The 23,130-nt window shown below is 33.5% G+C and overlaps 2 protein-coding genes across 5 annotated transcripts in view; both read left to right on the forward strand.

Annotated features, from left to right (window-relative positions):
• EPHA6 (EPH receptor A6) overlaps positions 1-7,363 on the forward strand; it is a 980,105-nt gene extending 972,742 nt beyond the window's left edge. For all 3 annotated transcript variants that reach the window (XM_017546189.2, XM_037744876.1, XM_017546191.2), the window contains 2 exons: positions 5,541-5,690; positions 6,613-7,363. In XM_017546189.2, the coding sequence (XP_017401678.1) occupies positions 5,541-5,690; positions 6,613-6,727 (265 nt within the window). In that variant the 3' untranslated portion in view covers positions 6,728-7,363. The remainder of the gene's footprint in view (positions 1-5,540; positions 5,691-6,612) is intronic.
• A 14,089-nt stretch (positions 7,364-21,452) lies between these two features.
• ARL6 (ADP ribosylation factor like GTPase 6) overlaps positions 21,453-23,130 on the forward strand; it is a 41,978-nt gene continuing 40,300 nt past the window's right edge. Inside the window, exon 1 of one of the 2 annotated variants that reach the window (XM_017546192.2) lies at positions 21,453-21,898. The gene's annotated coding sequence lies outside the window, so the exon portion shown is untranslated. The remainder of the gene's footprint in view (positions 21,899-23,130) is intronic. The other variant, XM_017546193.2, reaches the window with a different exon arrangement.

The raw sequence follows: 23,130 nt of genomic DNA on the forward strand, positions 1-23,130 counted from the left end.
AATAAATAAATGGGAAAAAAAAAAAAAAAGAAAATACGTAGTCCATATATCCCCTAAATACCCTCCTAAAATGACCAGCCACTTGAAGAACATTACTTGAAAAAGAAAAGTAGTAATGGCAACAATACAGACAAATGAGGAAAATATGGCAGTAACATCACATAGTTCGGAATTATGTCCTCAGGCATTTCTGTAGATTGAATTTTTCTGGTGCTGGCAAATACGTTTTGTTACTTTTTCTCACTATGGCAGACATTGCTAATCATCATAACACTCTCCTGCTAAGCCCAGAAGCTGCCTTAGTATCCCTCTCATGACCACATTTTGACAACCACTGCCAATGAATTGCAGTTGGCATGTAACATGGAACCTATTTTCTGACCCTGGATTATTTCCTCACAAAAGCAGGCTTTTCTTGAAGTTCAGGGGTCTATTACTCTGTTGTAGGAACGAGGTGCTGGATACTCTACTGGGAATTATGGGAGATTTTTAATAAGTATTATCTCTGCTCTGCATCTGTCTCTCTTGATGTTCAAACATATCTACAACTTTAAATTTTGCTTTGAGATTTTAATTTTCATTCCTTCATATTTTCCACTAGTTATCAGCCTTATTACATTTAAATAATCATATCAATAAAAAAAACAATCGAAGACTTACTGAAAATAAAAGACTGACAAAAAATAATTAATGTCCTTAACAATGTGGAGAGTTAGACTCTTTGAAACAAATGTATATTGCCAACAAGCACAAAATATCCATATATATAGTATATTTCTATGCATTTGGGATGTTATAGCCCTTTGAGTAAAATTACACTTTGAAAATGTTTTAAATATCAAAATTATTTCATTATTTAATGTGTTCAAACTGAATGTTAGGCTTAATTGTAGAGAGGACTTTTAAAAATATATATGATTAAGTAAATTCTTTCTTCAAAGGGTATGTAGATAGTGTATGCATTACAAAATTATTTCTTGGATTAAATAAGTAGGATGAAGTGTAGTCCCTGAGTCACGCAGTGAGAAGCCCATGTAAAAGCAGCCATCCTGAGTGACGTCAGTGTGCTGTTGTGGCTCTAAGTCTGGTTATAATTGCAGGTGAAACCTTAACCCTATGCTGCCCAACTCCACCTAACACGGCCTCTTTCTACACCCTGAAACGTATAAAGACAGAATAAACAAACATTTTCACAAGACAAGGAAGAGTTTGAATAAACGGCATATTATTTAATAAGTTGACCACTATATCAACAGGTACTTACTCTTCTAGGTTTTTTATTTATTGGAATTAAATGAAAATATTCATTGTGAATCAGCCATCATGTTATGGACCAAACTTTTCTGTAGAGAATTTAATATTCAAGTCTGAGTCATCACGTGTTTAATGAATTTCTATGTTTAATGAATTCCTGTGTTACGTGAGTGCCTACATAAAGAAAGATATGTTCCTGCCATCAGGGAGTTTTCCCTTATTCTTTAAAAAATATTCTTCTGTCTTATGAATTTTTCCCAAAGAAGTTATTCAACTGACACAAAAAGAAACATGCTCTAAGACTACGTACTCATGTCTACTAAAAGCGTGCTGTTAGCAATCTAAGAGTTTAACTTTAGAGAATTGGCAAGTCATTAGGCATCCACATATAGAATACTATGCACCCATTTGAATATGAAGACTGTTGAAACAAGGCATACATTCATGAATATGTGAAACAAAGGCAATATAAAATAAAATGGACCCTGTCTGTACATTTCTGCTAATCATATGTACATGAATGACCTAGGAAAGAAGAAGCTGTATTAGAGCAGTAAGAGAAGAAAAAGCTTTTAAGCATATGAGAGTGTCATTTTAAAACAGAATCTTAGCTTGCAATAGAGTTTCTCAAAATATAACTTTTCTTGAATCATTTTAGTATGTCTATTACTATTTTATATTTACATGATGAATATAAAACATGGAGAACTTTTGAGAATAAAACACTTCTCACTCTTTAATGTTAGTATTGATAATATATTGATGACTTAGCTAAGAAACTTCCAAATTAAAAGGTTAGTATAATTGTGAACTCAAAGGGCTCATCGGAACAAAAACTTCTGGACTCCCATCAGAGCTATTCATTTTTAACATATTTTATTGTATTGGAATTGCATATTTATTACACCTTAAACTGCAACATTACTTATAATACCTAGACTCCTGACCTTTCTATAATCTAAATTCACTGCAATTATACATGAAATTTCCTAATTCTAGCCCATTCTCATTTTTCTGAGAAAAGGTTGATCCTTGACCTTCTATTCTATAAGATGTATTTAAAACGTGAGCTGCAGGTTTTGCTGTAATATTTCTCAGGTGGGCAGTATTCACTAATCACCAAATAGCACAAATTTCTACATGCTCAGCACATAGCAAACTAAATTTATCACTGTACATGTTTGATAAGAAAGGGCATTTATTGTTTATTAGGCAATATTCCGGAGAATGCATGTAAGGATAATGGTCCCAGAAGCCCTCGAAGCCAGAAAATAGCAACATTTTTCAACTTCCTTAGAAGATAAGGTGAAAGAAAAGTTATTGCACCATGGCTGTGAACAATGAGGGGACCTTGACCTTACTAAATCAACTGCCAAGGCAGTCGTATAAAGGCCAAAGAGTAACTAGGTCACTGAAGATCTGTGGAGAGAAAGGGAATTATGGTATTGAAACATTCTGGAAGCAAATAGTAGATGCTTTTCAACAAGGGAGAGACGCCATTTAAGTCATTTAATATACAGAGTGTCCTTTCATGACTTTTCTGTCCTAAGGACATAAAATTAGCAAGTTACATTTCTACTCACCAATTATATGAAATTGTGAAATTTCAAGAGTTATTCCAGTGTCATCTCAGGAGAGAAAAGTAGAAGCCATCTGACTATGTCGGTGCATCGAGAATGGCATAGGAGTATAAAGGAAAAGTCACTTTAATACATTCTTTTAATTTTGTTCAGTTTCAACAAACTACTTTGACAAGCATTTAAAAGGTATGAGGGTCATGTTGTTTTGAAATAGGACAGTTTTCTAACATGTGTGGGTTTATTTATGTTAATAAGCAACAAGGATATCCTGGTCATTTTTATATTTATCCTTGGTCAGCTAAGTATGATATATTCCATGAAACTGGTCAAATAATTTAGAAAAATAATGTAGAAACTATCCTGAATTCTCTTAGATATTTACAGTGCACGTTAGAGCAGTGAAGACTCTGAAAAACGCTACAACTTAAAAATGTGCTTCAGTCTTCATGGAGACCTTTATTATTTTGTATTTTACATGTGAATTTTTATTTGACAATATTCATTAACATAAACACCTCTAGGAAACTGAATAAATACAGCAACAATTCAAGTATTTGTTGGCAGATGCTGTGATAAATGTCCAATCTTTGAACATGACGGATCTTTGTTTTAGGTAAACTCATGAATCATTTTGATGTTAATTAGAATGAAACAGCCCACAATCAAATAGCATTGCAATCTGCAGTACAGGAGAAAACAATGCAGCTTAACAGCTTCCAAATAGGAAATGTAATAGAATTGAGTAGTGTTTAAAAGGAGAGAAGTCACTGTTAAGGATAACCAGACCCAATATGGAGTACTGTGTAATCAATCACAAGGTATACGCATTTAATTTAATTGCAATCGTATATAAAGAGTACAACCTCACCCTGTCATCTGTCATCTCTGTTCAGCGTATCGCCACCTTCAACTAGACCTCAGTTTAGAGAAAGGCGATCAATGTGGTAATAAAAGGAAAACCAAATAAATGAATTCTTGGCCTTTACTTAGGGACTTTGTGCTGAATTCCAAGGGGCACCCTTCAGAATCTTCAGGAGTTATACCATGTACAACTTGTGCTCCTAAAAGACTGGGGAGCTGGTGATTTTAGGGTGATTTAAAGGACTTTTAAGAGTAATTTTGATGGTTAGGAAATTTCAGTTTTTACCTTAAGTATTAACCTTAGGACCCAATTCCCATGTTATTAGTAGAACCATACCAGGTTATATAGCATGTATATGATCTTCTGCTTCACAGTGGGGAAACTGGTACTTCACAAGGCTTAATCATCTGTGCCCAGCGCTTATCAATTGCTAAAGTTGAAGTAGTTCAAATGTGAACGGTAAAAACATTTTGATAAAACAGTCCAAATATGAACATTAAAATCTATGGTTCTGATTGTCTCCTTCATTCTTTAACTTTATGAAACTTTAAAAAGCAAAGTAAATGAAAGTTGGACTAACTTCAATAGTCTAATAAAAATAACTAAATGATTCACTTCTAATAAGGAAGTTTTTCATTACTTCGAATATATTGTTTTAACTTAAACACTAAACTTTTCTTAAAGGTTGTTACTGCTTTACTAGTTAATATAAATTACAAAGCTAAGAATTCTTTAAATGATGTATTTATTTCCCTAGAGTTTAGTAACACATTCACATACTATAAAAGCACTTTTACGACCAAGTGTTTTTTTAAAACATGCAAAATTAATGTGTATTTTTATGTAATTATGTAAAGAAACGAATACAATTTATTGTCAGAATGGCTTACATACACAATTCTGAGTTACTTTTACCATAATTTCTAAGATTTATTCTGTTTTTATTCTCTCTAACTTAAGCTATTATATATAACTATTTCATACATATTGCATATAAATACATGTATGTATGTATATATAAGCACATGTGTACCCTAGCCTTTCCAAAGTAATACCTTTATACTGCCCTTTGCATCAGATTTGAGAGACAAAAATAAAGATTGCTCTATCATTGCCTTTAAGATCCATTTTCTTGTTAATCCAACCTAACATTGATTTTGCGTTGTTTTGTGCCTTATTAGTATCTGTGTTTTGGGGACATTACCCTCTGTTTGTATGTGTGTAAATCTTATTCATGCAACTGAACTCTATGACACAAAAATTACATTTTAACAACAGTTACATTATTATTGAATGTTTGAGAACAAATAAATGGAAGTTTGATCAATGAATTCACCAGAAGAAGGAGAAGAATTATCACAGCAAATGTAGAAAAGGACATGGATTCAGGGGTAGGTCAGAACGGGGAAGAGTGAACATCCTGTGGCTAGTTACCCTCCTTGTGGGGATAGGGAATGAGCTGATCCTTAAGTTTCAAAACAGAATTTTATGCAAGAGAAAAAATAATAATAATAACAAGGGAGCTGGCAAGATGTTGAGTTCTCTCAAGATCCATCAAATAAAAATTCAAAAGAAAAAAAAATCAGCGTAAGGCCCAGTACTAGCAAAAAGCACAAAAAGGCAAAAGTGTTCCATCAGGTAAGTGCCTGATTTGATAAATATTTTTTTTAAAGTGACTTATTTGAGTAAGATAGAAAATCAGAGACTTTTAAGTGGGGAATAAAAACATTAGATTTAAGAATATTGTAAAAGGAAAAAGAAAATTCCATGATTCCTGCTTTATTTGGCCTTTAAATGCTCTCCATGTTTTGTTCTGTTTTGTTTTTTGTTTTGTTTTCTTACAGAATGCCAGAGTCCCCTGGTGAAGTTACCGAATATCCTTTGTTTGTCACGGTTGGTGATTGGCTAGATTCTATAAAGATGGGGCAATACAAGAATAACTTCATGGCGGCAGGATTTACAACTTTTGACCTGATTTCAAGAATGAGCATTGAGTAAGTGATACTAGGGTTATTAAGGTAACTAGATGCCCTGCTGGGGATTATAAGTTCAAATGCTATATTAAAACACCTTTCTTTAGGCTAGGAGGTAATTTCCAAGTCTTTTCCTCACATTTCTGACTATCATTCTAGTGGAAGTTGGACACTACACTTTTATCTATTATTCTTTGAAAGAATATATTTAATTCAAATAGCTATTTAAAATATTTTAAATGTTTTCTAAAATGCATATTACTGTCATCCAATTCATAGGCTTTATGTTAATTTTACCTTGGCAAATTATTATTCACATATACTAATATTGCATAATCAATTTCTATAACAACGCAATATTATGTTATTTTCAGAGCTCCTTCTAGATATTATAATGATCAACCATTTTCTACTGCAATGAAAATGCTTAATGTGTGCTTAAAAGACTAAACGGTTGAACCATATTAAACTGCCATTATTTTAAGACACTAATGGCAGTTACATATAGTACAACATAAGGGCATTTTTTCCAGATTATCAAAAATCCATGAGAAATCAAATGGAGTTCACATTATACCTTCCATTCTACATACTCACCGTTTTGCTAATGTTGTTGCAAATGTATATCATGACCTAAATTATACAGGTGTAGGCCTATGAAATATCTGAATATTGCATAAGTACCTGTGTATGAAATGGAAAAATATAGATTGTTACATATGAGATTATGCATTCTGTGGATCCAGAGAAAAGGAAAAAAGATAATAAACTTCTGCTGCTCATTTAGATCTCTGCTTAACAAGTAAGCTACACCATTTTTGGCCACTGTGGCAGGGTGCTTATTTAATGCATCTAAATAGTCATTTTATCTCACATGCTTATCAGATCTAAATGTTCATATTCTCTCTCTCTCCCTTTCTCTCTCGCTCTCTCGATCTCTCAGTGACATTAGAAGAATTGGAGTCATACTCATTGGACACCAGAGACGCATAGTCAGCAGTATACAGACTTTACGTTTACACATGATGCACATACAGGAGAAGGGATTTCATGTATGAAAGTACCACAAGCACCTGTGTTTTGTGCCTCAGCATTTCTAAAATGAACGATATCCTCTCTACTTCCCTCTCTTCTGATTCTCCAAACATTGCTTCACAAACTGCAGTCTTCTGTTCAGACTATAGGCACACAACTTATGTTTATGCTTCCAACCAGGATTTTAAAATCATGCTACATAAATCCTCTATGAATAACCTGCAAATAAAACCCTGGTCCACTGAAGATTATTGCTACGCAATGGTAAATAACTCAGCATGGATGTGTAATTTTGTATAAGCAGTATATGGGAAGTGTTCACGGACTTCACCTAAAGGAATTTATCCAGTTGGGGCTTCCTTAGTGATGTATGTAGAGTGTGATGGTAGATGAGAACGAACTAGTTGACCTTTCTTTCAGGTTTTGTGATCAAGTAGCTTCCAAACTGACATAAATGTTTGGTTTTTAGATAATTATATTCAGCTCTATTGGTTGTATTGTTACTTTTTTTTAATAGTTTTACAGTTGGTGCCTGATATTATTAGAATTGTTTGCAGAAATGACCAGTGATATCATGTAATGAATTTTTGTGAGGTATGACTATGGTGAGAAGGGGGTTGTTAGGGAGGGAGGAAAAAATACTGTGTTTTTAAATCTTCTGAGCCTGGGTTTGTCAATTTTTTAAAAATTAACTTTATAGTGTCATACATATTTCATAATAGGTGGTAGTATAAAGGCTTTTCACCTCTAATTTTATTTATTTTTATTTTTTTACTAACTGTAGTATTTTTCTCTACTACCTTATGAAGACCACCCATAGAAAGACCAAGAGTGACTTCATCGATCTAATGGTTTTCATAGAGGAAAGCTTGGGATAAAGCCATGACTTTTCCCTTTGTGCATTGTCACAAGTTTGCAAAAGTAATTATCAAGGCACTGAGAAAATTAGTCATTCTCAGTAGAATTGCTTTGGATAAAATACATAATTATACCCTTAGATTTAATGTAAAAATATTAATTAATTTAATATAAACAGAACTTTAGGATAGATACATGGTGGCCCAAGAAAATAAACATACCTGGCTGACCATTTGGTATTGGTGCATTTTGCAAGTTTAAGCATTCTTATGTTTTCTTTGCAAAAATAAGTTACATGAACAAGTATGAATACTCCAAAGAGTATATAAACAGATCTTACGCATGAACATAATGTGTCAACCTGGGTCCATCATACAATAACATAAAAATGAGAACACAGCTAAGGTGTGGTGTTGTCATAATCTTCTGAGAGGCTATAAAAAAAGGTGAATATGTTTTTAAGTGATTTAAGCTGAGTCCGCTTATCAAAATAGTGCTATATCTTATGAACAAATTAAATTATAAAATCAGCGCCTCCCTGTAAAACTAAAAAAATGTCTACTGTTTTAGGTGGAAGAGTAAGTAAAATGTGTTGAAAGAAAAAAACAGAGTAGGTTGTCTAATGCTGATTTAATAAATTAGCTTTTATTGGATCTCAGCTATAATGGTGCCCTACCCACATTCTCAAATTCCTATCTAAATTCCTTTTTCTTGGTCATAGTAGTGTTTTTGTTTTATAAAGGAGCCTAACTTTTTCTTATATTTAGATTTTGTTGATTGTCCCATTATACTAGACCCTTCTGCATATTTTCTTTTGCTGACTTATCTCCTGGCTTTTGTCTACCACAGCTTAATCCTTCTCATTTCAAAACAAATGTGTACAGCTAGGAGGAAGAGTCTTTAGATATTTCTTATAATACACAAAAAAGGTAGGAGGGATGGGAAATCCATCACTTTTTATGTAAGTGTGCCAGATATAGCTAGCCACATTTTCCAGCCATCAACCTACATGGTTGTGCATCACTCATAGACTCTCTGCAGTTTGCTTGATCCATTTACACAAATCTGGATACATTTAGAAGAAATATAAAATTTCCATATTTACCTATCTTCAAATATATATTAAATAAGAACAGATATAAAACAGATTAAATTTATTAATCATATATTTATTTTTATAATACAAAAAAGGTATTTAGAAAAATAAGGAATAGAATAATATGGTCTTCCACAGGACTCTGTCAGCACCATCTGTGTACCTTGAAATAAATTCTATTAAATTATTTACACTTCTATGGGATGAGCATTCAGTGATTGCAAGGTTAAAGTTCTCTGTTAAGAATTTTTTTTCTTTAAAATGCCTGATGATCCTGTTTTACATCTGGTTAATTTGTACTTCTTTTTTTCTTTCTCTAGCATCTTTTTATATATCATAAAATGACATTTTTGCTTTGTCTCTCATGTCATGCCTCCTTCAAAATTCCTTTTAAATTATATTTTTATTTTTCAGAACTGTAAGCATGATAATCTTAAATGTAACTTTGAACTTCATCATGGTTACAGCAAGATTGAAACATGTGTGCCAGATTAAACAGAAACATTAAAATATAAGGATATCTATTTATTTACTGCCTACTAGTCATAGACCCCATGATCCCAGGAGTATTACCATATCCAGGAATATTAACAGTTAAAATGCCAAATTCATTTGAAAATTTTATATGAAACGAAATCTGTTTTAATATGCAAAGCATAAAACTTAATTATAAAAAGAAAATAAGTAATTTCCATGAATCACAAATCTTCAGGAATAATCTTTGATACCTAAAATATGCATATAGGCTCATATACCTACTTTATTTTCAATGTCTTCATCTATGCTAATGAGGGAGTGTTTTGGATTTTAAAACCAGACAGTCAAAAATCATTTTCATTTTATTTTCTAAATGATCAATTTTCAGTCTAGAGTGAACTCCTTATCTCATAATATAAGTCATATTTGGAAAAAAATGTAAAAACAATGTACCATCAAGGAGCAAGATAAGGTATTTAAATCATTCAAAAAAGCAATCAAATTGCAAAATTCTTGTGGTTTAACACAAATCAAGACTTACAGCACTTCTGCACTGAGTTACAACTGGTGATAAATGTTCTACATTCCATAATCAAAATAAGACATCTTATTTCACTTTGCATCACTCTTTAAAATCTATCAAAGTATAACCTGAATAAAAATGCCTCCAGCAACAGCCTTAAAACTTATCTCAGCCCATGAATGGAAAACAAATCCAAATCTGATCCTTGAAAAACAAAGGCCCTAAAGAAAGTCTTCAGAAGAGATGGTGAAGAATGAATTATTTTACGTATCACCCAACCACATTTCCTAAAAATGTATTTTGGTGTCTTCTCCTGCCAGATTTCTGCTCTGCAAGGCAGTCAGTTAAATCTCATCTCATAATTTTCGCTGAGTTAGTTCTTTTCGCCTCTTTTATTAAATTTTCGAAGACTTCTCAGCCCTGTTTTTAATCCCCAGCCTGTCTTTTTATTCCTCTCAGCTTCTATCACATCACACGTTATCCCCATCAGCATAGGAAAGGTAGCACAACAAATCTGAAAAGATTGTGTAGATCTCCTTCAAAGGGGCTTGGGACAGGGAGATGTTGAAAAATCTTTAATATTTTGGGTTCTATTACATAACTGAGAACATTTACACTTACAGAGGATATGGGTTCTGGCTGTTCCTTAACTTGAAATCAAGTTCTTTGGAAAGTAATTCTGAAATGGATCATGATGATGGTCTTTTTCAGTTGCTTTAACTAAGGAAGTTTATAATTAATTTTTAAAAATTAGTATCTTAAGATCAATATCTGTTATTATAAACTCACAGTTGGTCCATGTCTTTATAGATCAGAGATTAGAAGCGAAGTATCACTTCTTGCAGTAGGAGCATCTTAACATTTCCCATCTCCAATTCCGTGAAGTAGAAGAGACTCATATTACTTTATATTGAATCACAAGACATTTTGATATTTTTAAATATGAAGACTCCAAAAGGTAGAGGAGTACACTGGGTTACATTGATGGTATTCTTCCACAAGAACACAAGGCACTGAAGTCACCTCATTTTTGGTTCTTATGAGCAACACTCTCAAAAATTTTTCAATCTTTATAATGTTACGCAAAGACAATACAGGTTCAGCTTAACAAATATCTATGGAACGTCTCCTATATGCACCAAATTATACTACAAAGATAAGTTTGGTTGTGCTGTCCTTGCCTTCAGGTAACTCTCATTATTATAATTTAGAGCTTTATTTGCTATGTTTGCTATGGTTGCCATGTCAATAGGGGATAGTACTTTCCATAGAATATAAAGAAATAAATAGGAACTTCCTCCAGTGGGAATTGGATTTGCAATTTTTTTGGACTTAAAATTCTCATAGTATTCTTCCCAAACACCCCGTAATCCCTGCTGGTTTCTCTAAAACAGTTTTTCTCAGCAGAAATCACAGATTTTTATTGTCTAGTGGCATACCTATCAGTTTGTATATGGATTCGCTACCTCAAAGGTGCCTCCTGTTAAAAAACATTAGCTTTTTTTCAAGAGCAATTCTTGAGTAATCTCCTGTTCAAGCTTATTCACTGGCTCTAGGCAACATGATGATAAGTATGAACTGCAATGGTAGTGTAAAATCCTTTCAAACTCCATTCATTTAACAAGGGAAATAGCTGATTACTCCTGACTATAACATATTAGTAAGTGAAATGATAGAAACATCTTATATTGTGTAAAAGTAAACACCCCATCTTTTTCTTACTGTTAACTTTAAAAAAAAGTATTGATGAGATGTTTCAAAAAATTCCCAGAATAAAAATTAACTTTTTTTGTTATAAGTAGATGTGGCACAATATACATATATCTGAGGAAAGAATTAAAAGATCCAGAAAAAGTTATTGGTCATCAAAATGTAGTTTTAACAAATCATCTTTTTCTGAGTAGTAAATTATCTTCAAATTGACAATGAGTTTATATAAAATGTATAAAAAAGAACATTTATGTCTTAATGGAAAGATCTGGGTTCTTTCCTCTTAATTCAAAAGAGTTTTTGTTTTATTAGCATTTGCTTTTTTGAGATTTTAGAATATATTTGGAACTTCTTTAGCTTACCAGTATCAATCCAAATTACATTTTTAAATCAGAAAAAAAGAGAGAAAACTTTTCAATTACTAAGGAAGGCAAAGCACTATGAAATGAATAAACTTTACCTTTTAAAAAGGAATCTGTCAACTACAAAGTTTGTCTATCTCAGTGACATCAAGTGATTTTTTGCAGTGTCCCATTGAAAGCAGTTTCCTTTTAAACAAAACATGGAAAGGCTCTTGCTTGAATTTTCACACTGATTAATCAGAGTACCAAATCTCTACATCATTAAGAGAACTTTTGATTTGTTTCATTATAGAGAAAGTTTCAAAGAATTCCATTACCCTTAGACACAACTAATTCATTCTTAAGAATAACAAAGGTATCAAAGAGAAAAATCACCTGACAGATGAGGAGGAAAGATAGCTCTTCAACGTTAAAAAAAGATGTGGCTTCTACATTTGATTAAAATAAAGTACAAATTAACAACACAATCTTCTCAGGAGTTGTAAGTTAGAAAAATATCAGAATTAGTGAAAATCTTCCCTAAAGTAAAACTCTGTTATTACCTGTATTTTCTGCATTATTTGTAATCTCTGGCCATTTTTAATTTGTCATAATAAACTCATTTTTGGTTACATAATAAGTTATCATCTCAACAAATCAGAACCACTGAGATATAACTATAGATAGAATATTCTACAAAATAATAAAAGGAAGACAACTCTAATTCAGGATTCCTACTGAGTTAGCAACAGAGTCTCTATCTCATTATCCGTCATTGAAATGAGAACTATCTTTATCCCAAAATAATACATTGTTATAGAGAGAACTCCAAGGATATGAGAATCGTTTTCCATACATTCCATTCAACTTGTATATCTAGGTATTAATAACTGAAGAGAGATACCTTTGTTTCTGAGTTAAATATGAGCTTACGCGAGAAGCAAATTGATGTAAACATTTCTCTACAAGTTGTTCCATATTTGTAGATCAACCTTAGAACAGTCTTAGTTTGTCTGTGTTCTATAAAGACTCAATATCATTTAATTTTTCAAAATCATGATAGGGAGAAGAATGTTAATTTGTAAAGATGAGCAAACACCACACTTTTAAGATCTTTACCTTATTTAATATTTCCTCTTCCACTATTTTTATAATTAAAAATCTCTTTTCTAAATTTAGTAATTTGTAGGATGAACTGTATGCATTTAGATAGAAATCGCTTTTATTAAATTTTCATTTAAACACATCTTCATTCACTTAATCAGAGAAGCCATAATATTAGCTCATTTTTCAAAGTAGTAACTTTTGCTATCTTTAGAATTCTCATCTACCCAGTAATATAATTACTAAAGTCATGAAGAAGTTTTTCTTTAACTGTGCATGCTTTATTGATTACCATATTGTTTTTGTCTTTAAGTCGGCTCAAAATTGTAGTCTTTAGAAGTTCTATAACAAAAATCAATGGCCAATAATTTGCTAACAAATTTGTAACTGAACAAGCTATTTTTTTCTGTCAATGTGACTGATGTGTGCATTGTTAAATTTAACTGTTTAAATATTCATTGGTATATTATCTAGGGCTATTACTGCAATATCCTCATAGAATCTTTAAGATAATGCTGAATATCATATACAGTTAATAAACAATCATTGGGGCTTTTTAAAATTGCTGCACTGCATGGAAAGTAAGTTTTAATGTATATAACTGTTTGTCATTGAAGTTTGGAATTTATTTTAATGTACTCTTTCTTCCCATGCCAGATATGTCTTTGAAGAAAACTGTATTAATATATTCATACTATGCAAAACTCTCATTTTGTTTTGACCAAACAAAATGTAGCTTTGATAAAATTTTATGGTTTTTAGGCCTCTTAGATTAAAAAAAATCAAAATGTGAAATGGGAGCATTTTTCAGGGGGAGTAGGACACAACACCTGAGCAGTGTTCACAAATATGAACATGAGTAACACTTGATGGAAAAGATTACTGTATGTTATTGATTTTGGACACATTATTATTCATTTTGTTAATCACATTTGACCTTGGATTGTGACACTGAAAAAACTTGAATATATATGGGATATAAATATCTTTGGGACATTTTACATAAATTATACTTACTTTTAATTTTGTATGCAGTGAAAACTTCGACAGTTTAATTTTGAATTTTGAAGGAAGAATTTTTAACAGTCCGTGTCTCCTAAAATGTTAATTATGGTATATTTGCTATAGTAACCTCATTTTTTGAAAAATCAGAGGCAAAACAAGAATGCAGAACTTGGCAACAAACTAAGTTCCACTAAAATTAAGGAAAACACTAAACAATAATACAGTACAAAGAGGAGTTTGTTTTAAAATTGTTATTCATTTTAAAAACTGCTAGAAAAGAATGAATAAAAATTATGTCAGAGTATTCTTACTGATAATTTTGAAACTAAAGTTCATTTCAAGGATGGGAATCTCTAATATAAATCAGTACACTAATAGGTGTTAAAATATGTATTCATATATAAAATTAGAAAGAAATCTCATCAAAATATCAAAATAGGAAAAAGTTTATTTTCAAAATGCTTTGTAATAGAACAAGTCATCAAAATTCATAACATTTCCATATTAATCCTTTGTTTTCCAAACATATATAATCAAATAATTTGTCAAAAATTCAAACAATAATACATTGAATATTGGACTGTCATAGCACTTTAGACATGTTAATAAATTATCCCATGGATAATAAAGAGAATTTTTCCTGCCATTATTAAATGTAAAAATAGTATATATAAGATGTATAAAAAGGAACTTACTTGAAAGCATCCTTTAGCATCAATTTATCCTGATTTTAAGCACTGTATTAATTGTATACATACTCTTAAGTGCTTAAAAATATAGTACTTACATATTAATTTTGTGATGTATTTTGATCTTTAAATGTTTATATTCTTTCAAGAAGACTGCCTTCTCTTTCCAGGTGTTTTAAGTATTTTAAAAAAGAGCCACCGTATTTTTTATATTTCAATTCAGTCTCATAAGGCTTGTAAGTTTCCAACTCTCAAAGAAGTTGAAACCAAGTGTTATAGCACAGTGGCTAGAAGTTATTCTTTTTGAAGTTATTCTTCTTTTATTTAATATTCGTCTGATATACCCTAAATTTTGCTAGAGAAGGTGTTTTCCCATGAAAGGAAATGCAAAATGAAAATCCTCCATTGGATGTTATAAATTCAAAAAAAGAACATATATTTTTTATAATTACTTATCACTACTTACTGCTTATTCAGTTTTTAAAATTTTACCAAATATGATGCTTCAAACACGAGGGAAAAGCCACTGTATTTACACGTATTTGCTTATTTTCTTCAGAGTTTCCAAAAGCCTTTTCATCTTACAACCTTGATCACTCTACCATTAAATGCAGTAATAAGGTATCTATTATATAACAACCAAAAACATCAGTCAAAATTTAGTGTTACTCTCTTTAAACTATGTAACAAATATAACCACAGCAACAACAAATTAAAGGAGATCATGTCTATTTACTGGTCCAAAATTGTATAAATCCTAAATTTTATAATATATATATATTAAAAACGACATACTGATTTACTTTAAAAATATATTTATCTGTAAATGCATTCACTCCATTCAACTGTTTATTGAACAGTACCATGTATCATTGTCCGGTTTTAAGCCCTGAGGATACATGGTGACCAAGACAAGCAAAGTCTCTGTCTCATGGTATTGACCTTCTAGTGGCAAAGACACACAATGAAGAAATAGTTATGTGCTGTGCTGATAATTTAAAACGTGGCATAGCATGACTGTGGCTCCTTTACGTGGTAGAGGAAATTAAGGACACAGCATTTAAACTGATATCTGAAAAGCATGAAGGAAACATCCATGACAAGATTTGGAGGAAGAGCATTACAAGCAGAGGGAACATTTAATGAATCAAATTATAAGCAGAGGAAAATCGTTAATGAGTGAAAATTTGGGGTGTTAGAGAGTAGACAACAGTGTTCTTGGTACACTGAGATGAGGCAAAGAGAGGCAAAAAGGAGATAGGGTCAGTAATTCAAGCAAAAACATGGTGGATTCACTACTTCAAGATCTGGAAGGCGTCAGTATATATATGGTTTTTAAAGTTTGGAAGTCACCTAGGAGAAGCCTGTAGAGGTATGCCTAGGATTGCACTCTGTAGTATTCGAATGTTTAATAGTTAAGCAGGGAATTAGAATTAAACAGAAGAAATGGAGTATTAAGTAAGCTAGAGAAAAAGGAAATGCAGCTGCTCATCTGAATTAAATACTTCTTATAAGAAGTCAAGATTAGAACAAAGAAATGCCCATGGGATTTCACAACATGCAAACTGTTGATGACCTTAACAAGGACAGTCGCTATGAAATAGTAGAGTCAAATCCTAACTAACATGGATTAAGAGGAGCTGTAAGGGAAGAAGGTGAAGTCAGGATCTATAAAAACCTCTCTGAAAGCTTTGATGTAAAGGGAGCAGAGAAATGGGATACTAGCTGGAGAATGGAAGTCAAGGAATTGTTTTTTAAGGATGCTACAGCATATTTACTAATGAAAATGGCTTGGCAGATGGGAAAACTGATTATGCAAGAGAGATGATAATTGTAACAAAGGCATTGAAAGATAGAGGAGTTGCGATTCAGAGCATAAGTAGGGGGTTCCTTGTTGATAGGTGCAGGAATATAGAACTCCAATGAAAGGGAAGGCAGTGTGTGTAATGTACAGAAAGGTTGGTATATTTGTGGTAGAAAGGGAAGGATGTCACTACGTAAGTTTTTTTCTTTTTTTTTTTTAATCAAGAATGAGATAAAAGTCATATGGAGGATGAGAAGGGTGTGCAGGTTAGAGGAGACATATGTAAGTACCTGGATAATAGGAAAGTGAATATATATTTGATGAAATATTTTAAAGGCATCTTTATTAAATATTTTCGAGACATCTTATTGGGAGACCCGAAACTTTGAATTCCGTGGTTTGCAAGGACTCTGAGAAGAGTCCTTCTTTCCATAATGGAGAGATTGAGAACTTCTCAATACCATAAAAACTTATTTTCTTTACTTTCATCTATTACAGATTAAAAGGCAGAAACATTTTGTAGCTATTGTTATAATTCAAAGCCTATCAAAATTAAAATTAGTTTAATCCTGAAAGATGTATATTGTTTAATCAACCTGTCACTTTTTTCAACACTATTTGGGAGGGGATTGAGGTCCCATATAAATTTTAAAATAAAAGACAAACAGGAACTAACCTTTTAGTAAAAATTATTTTGTTTTCATATGGAAAACATCAATACCTTCTGTCATTTAGGGAAAACACACGGGCAATACAGTTGGTTTTTTGTTGTGCCCCTCTCTAGCCTACAGGAAAGATGTGATCTTTTAATTGTGTTTGCTGCTTTATTTCTCGAAAGAAAGATATATATGTATATATGTACGTATACTATATACATATACATACATGTATGTGTGTGTATATATATCTCCAGGTTGTATGTAATTCAATATGTCGAAATTTAAAGATTCATTATTATTTGGATTTGATGTGAAATTAGATTGTGAATAATGGAATGAGATTGCTCTCCATTTTTTGCTGGTCTAGCATAGCCAAAAATATAAAGATATACATGTACATATAAAATGTATTTGATTAAACACTTTGAATATTTAAATGACCACATCAAATTTTAAATGGTAGATGGTATCAACAATTGCAGTGCACTCAAAATGTTATAAAATCTTCGTAGCACAAATCCTAAAGTGTATGAAAACTAAATAGTGTATTTATATAAAATGCCTCAATAACATCTGTTTAGATTGAGATATTTAATCCCTCATAGAGCTATATTTGACTAATAAAAAAGAACAGCTAAAAATATTTTTCCTTCCTGTAAGTACAAATATGATTTTTAAAGCATCTTTGTAACTTGTCATGAAGCTATTTATTATTAATGAAGGATTTAGCACTGTACCCATCTGCTCTTACAAAAGGGGGAAAAGATTTATCTATGAGAATAAGGAAGTATAGCACTGTTTTTATGTTTTTCTCTTTGGTATTCTATCACCATTTATAGCTTCAAAATATGCCTTCCACTCAGGTTCCTGACACAGCCTATGTTCTCTTTTCTGGTTGTAATCACTATACGGTAGAGCGATAAACAAAGTAAAAAGGTGTTAACAATTGAACTGCAATCCTACCTATTATCTACTTTACTATAGCAGTGAAGTAGTCCAGACTTATATGAAGGTGGTACTATTTTTATCTTACAAAATCTACTATAATATTATGATGTTCCATGTAAATTTTCATGTGCTGGCATGCTTACAAGTTAATAGTGTTATAGAATGCTCAGCTCTCAATATGAGGGGTTGTTTGTGGTGACTTGCATAACATATATCATCTATTTGCTGAAAGAATATGGTGTTTAGCAAACTACCTGCTGAGCAACATAGTAAGATTTTTGTACAACGTACAAATTACTAATTATTGTATTTTATTTTTCTATGATTTCCTAAGAGGCATTATCAGGGTCTTACAGATGGAGTAAGCCGTTTATTAAAATATCTATTGGCAAATAAAAGTTACAGTTTTGGTGGTTGAATTTGTGACTTTTTTGTATTGTGTATTTATGCAGACTTAATGCAATTTATTTTTTGATCTAATAAACCTGGATGTTCTTTAGATAATTTAGTAATTATGGATGCAATATCATAGTTGTAATTTTTTGAAATAATGTCATTAGGTTTAGACATAGGTTCACAGAAATCACTATTAAAAAACTGGTACATATTTTTGTAGTGATTTTTATATTGGAAAATATTTTGTGAGATTCAAGTAAAGTGTTCCTTGCAAAGGCAGTACTGCACAAAAATTGCAGATGAAAAAAAGGTACACATAACATCAACTATTGAAACATGGCTTTAGACCAAGGTTTATACCAAAAACTTGCACTAAGTTATAAATCAGGGATTATTTATATTCTTTTTTTTTTTTTGAGATGGATATATTCTTTTAAAAGTTGCTGGTGAGAAAATAACACTATAAGTATCCTGAATTAATCGGAACAGTGCTGTATTCATTGTATCTTTTTTCTTTTTTATAATTTTCTTACTACAGTTCTAAAAGCCAGTATGAAATTAAAAGTGGTAAGAAAGTGCCTAAAATTCTCTTCTGTTACAGTTAAGTAGCTTTAAGAAAATCACGTAGCATTTTTAGAGCTTGTCATTGTCATAATAAAATGAATAGTCAAACTTCTTAAATCAAGTGGAACAAGTGTATATGAGCCTCTGAATGTACTCCTGAGTTTCAGCTGACAAAGCACCAAAACAGCAGATTCAAACAGCAGATTCAACCACATGATTTTTTTTTTTATTTTATTTCCACAAAGAGTTTTAAACATTTAATATGCAATCTCAGTTTTCTGAGGACAAAATTGAGCAATTGCAACAGTATACCATCTACATACGACAGTCCATATTTGAGCTACATCCAAAGTCAAATGATTTTTGAAAATTTGCCAAGTCAAACCGAACAGACCTAAATCTCTCATTTAAAGGGGACTCTATTTTCTCTCTCCCAACTTCCCCCCCCAACAAAGATAACATTTCACATCTCCTCACCATGACAGAGATGTAATAAATCAAGTTTTAAAATAATCCTCTCTTTAGTCATATGTATTTTGTTGTAAAATTCCACATTTTTTGGAAAGTGTGGGAAAATAGGCTCACTGATTCACTGTTGATGGAGTACAAATTAGCATAAACTCTTCTCAGATCAATTTGGAACTGTCTATCACATGATTATTTTTAATAGAGATGGTGTCTCCAACCTCTGGCCTCCAGAGATACTCCCATCTCAGCCTACCAAAGTGTTGGGATTACAGGTGTGAGCCACCGCACCCAGTGGCCTTTATGTTTTTTTAAGGTTAACATTTTCAAGGCTGACATTTTTCCAGATTATTTGAATAAACGGTTATATTTCATAACATTTACCTCTAATAATAAGCCATCTATCAACTATCCTTATCTAAGATAACTATTTGACTAGCTACAATTTTGTAAAAGAATTATCTATCTGCCTTGGTTTCCTGAAAAGTTGGATGCTCTTCACCAAATGTTTTGTACTAAGCCAAAAGAGACGAACTTAACCTACAGGCAGAAAATATCAGCTCCAGGCAGCAAAATTTGAGTTTGCCTATGAAAGTTTTCTGAAATATATCTGCCTATCTCTAAGAAAAAAACTGTTATATTCTGGCTATAAGCACATTAGCTTCCATCTCTTAAAAATGAGTCACAACACCCAGGCACACAGAAAAGTGATCAAAACCTCCGTGTCAATGCATTCAGGATCAGAAGTTCAGAAGTTAAAGAACCACGACAGCTAGGTTTTGGGTCAATTTTGTTTATATAATAAAAATTCATGACAGAAGAAGACAGGATATTATTTATTGAACAATAAATATGTGCCAAACATTTGTATTTGTTACTCTTTAATACTCAGAACTACCAGATAAGACGAATACTAAATTTTTGAAGGTGAGGATAGAAGCACAGAGAAGGGTAAATTGGCTTAAAACGACAGAGTAGGAAATAATGGATTTCCATACACCATTTTTACAAGGACATTTATATGTTGATATACATCTATACGGTCTTTTTTAGTTTTGTTGTCTTTCAACAACAATCACTAACCCAGAACCGCTTTTGTTTTTTCACTGTAAAAATGACAATCACATTTGGAAATTTGGGCAAGTGACAAAAGATAAATCGCCCCATAATCACGTGCTTACAACCCTCGCCTCTACCATATTCCTTTGACAGAATTCCTTCTAGTCTCCTTTTGCACGCTCCTTGTCTATTTAATAGGTCAAATAAATCAACAGGCCAAAGAGCGGGTACTGTAGTAAACATAATGCTAGTTGAAAAGGGTCTGGGAGAGGGGCGGAGGGAGAAGGGAGGAAATCCTACACCCAAAGCAAACCAAAAAAACAAAAAGAAGAGATAAAACCCCTATTTGAAGAACACCACGAGGATGATTCACTGGGGTTGAGGCTAGTGGGGTTGGGCAGATTGAAAGGCTAGACCTTTATTAAAATGACTGCATCTGTAATGTGTCCTTTGGAAAACGGAATAATAAAAGATGTGGGGAAAAGTATGGCTAAATATTTTCTACTTGAAGATAATTTGTGACTATGACTAGAAAATCCAGGTGCCGTTTAAGAAGGTGGCCAACTTTATTGACTATTGATGCCTTTCCTGACCACCTGCCGACGTGATTCTGGAGACTGTAATCCACTCACAGGAGATTACGCCTGGCGGCAACCTCTTCCGGACACCAGGCAGCTCAGCGGCCTGGGCAGGCTACGCGTTCTCAGCCGAGCAACGCCTTCACTTCTGACGCCAGCTCTCCCCTCCATCTTGCCATATTCGCAGTTTCACTTCTCCGGGACTCACGGGGAGGCCTAGCAGAGCCCAGAGGAAAGTCGGTACGACGGGCAGCCGGGCAACTCCAGCGCACATCTTGCCCCAGGAGGGGAAGTCGCGTCTTGCAGTCGTTGCCGCTACGCTGCGCCGGTGCCCGGTCACGATGCTCTCCGCGCCACACCGGCCGCCAGCCTCCAGCATCCCCAGTGAGACCGGCGCCGCGCGACGCACACGCAGCGCACGCGAACGTCCCACGCTTCCCAGAAAGCTGTGCGTGCGCCTACAACTCCCAGCATGCTTCTCTGGGAACCGCAAGGCTCCTCGCGGGAAATCGGCGGCTCACCCTGCCACCTCTGCGCACACGTTTCTTTAAAGTATAGTTCCTCCGCGGGCCTCTGGCCTTTTCCCGGAGCTCTTCATTCCCAGAAGCGACAGCGCTACGGCTGACTCGCCAAGACCCCGGAGAGGCGTGGCTTCAGTACCGGAAGAAGCTCCTGTTGCCAAGGGAACGGTGCATGCCAAGGCGCCTGCTCAGCCACTGATGCACAGGCTGCTGCAGCGGCTGCGGGTTTTCCCAACTTGTGGAGCAGGCTCTGCTCATTACCAGGCGTCCTTCCTATGTAGGCATAGAGAAGAAGGCTGAGGGACCCTCTCACCAGATTTCCATCCCAGAGACCGTTACGAGTGCGTCCGTTCCTGTTACCAGCTCCTGCGCCCGCCGGACTCACCTCAAAAACCAGGTATCTCCCCAACCCCGGTTTTTAAAGCAGAGCCACCCTCTGCCCCGTCAGTTTTAGAATTCCTCTTTCGCCTTTCCCATGTTTTTGACTTCACGCGCGTAGTTGTTGATAATCTATAAGAAGTAGAAAAGAAGGTGAGTAATAGAGGCCCTAGAAAACGTACTAAACTGGTTTGGACTAATGTTTGGTTGGTGGGTTTTAACAATGCCCAACTTAGACACCTGTATTTCGGGTGTGTGTTTGTGTAAGTGTAATTTAAATTCCATCCTCAAAAACTGAAAGCCGAATAAGAACATTTATTTTGGGTAATAAGAGTAGGTAGCATTTCAATCAACAAACACTTTGTAGAGCTTGCTAAGTATCATTCGTGGTGTTTTCTCTGGGCTACCACTCCTGTCTCTGCAGCTTACCCTCTAAGCTGTTAACTGTGGATAACATCCTAATTCTTCTGGACTTCTTTGGCAACATGTAATCCTTTAGGAAACAGTCTGTCAGACAATAGCCAAGAGAGTTTGGCTGGTGTGCAAAGAGAAGGGTTCAGTAAGATAAAAAACAAGAAAGGAAGATTGCAGCCAGATTGTGAACAACCTTAAAAGCCATGCTTGGAAGTTTGAACTTTATTCTGAAAGCCAGGGTTGAGAATCATGGCTATTGGAGTAGAAAGCTGCAGAAAACAATTGTGTCTCTCACTGTACACTTAAGACATGATAAATAAATGTTGAGTGGCTTGAATTATCTTTTATTAATTTATGTATGCAGAAAGTCAACTTATGGAAGGAAAGTTATAACTACTAGAAACGTAGAAGTTTAAAGGCTGTATGATAGTTGTTTATAAAGCAACGTCAATAAATGTGATTACCTCTTTTAGAAAAACTGCCTTCTCTCCTAAATTGTGTGTCCCAAAATACTTCAGTAACAAGTATCAAGTGTTTGGTAATTCATGAAAAAGTGATGGAAAGTCTCAATACAAGGTACTGTGAAAAGCGAATATTCAAGCATCAGTCTTTAAACACTCAGTACTTTATAATAGATGCTTAGACGGGAAAAATGTGAGAAGTGATCATATTTTCTTAAAATATGTTCCAAATTGTATGAAATGAAAAACAAGATATAAGCATTTATATCAATATGTTTACTCAGTAAATAAAGTGAGTAAAAGCAAATTTACTTTGAATTCAGATGGTCTGTGTGAATTGCTTCATGACATCAGAAGGTTAATTTAAAATAGATTC

The sequence above is a fragment of the Cebus imitator genome, unplaced genomic scaffold (genome assembly GCF_001604975.1).
Source record: "Cebus imitator isolate Cc_AM_T3 unplaced genomic scaffold, Cebus_imitator-1.0 Scaffold188, whole genome shotgun sequence".
NCBI lineage: Eukaryota > Metazoa > Chordata > Mammalia > Primates > Cebidae > Cebus > Cebus imitator.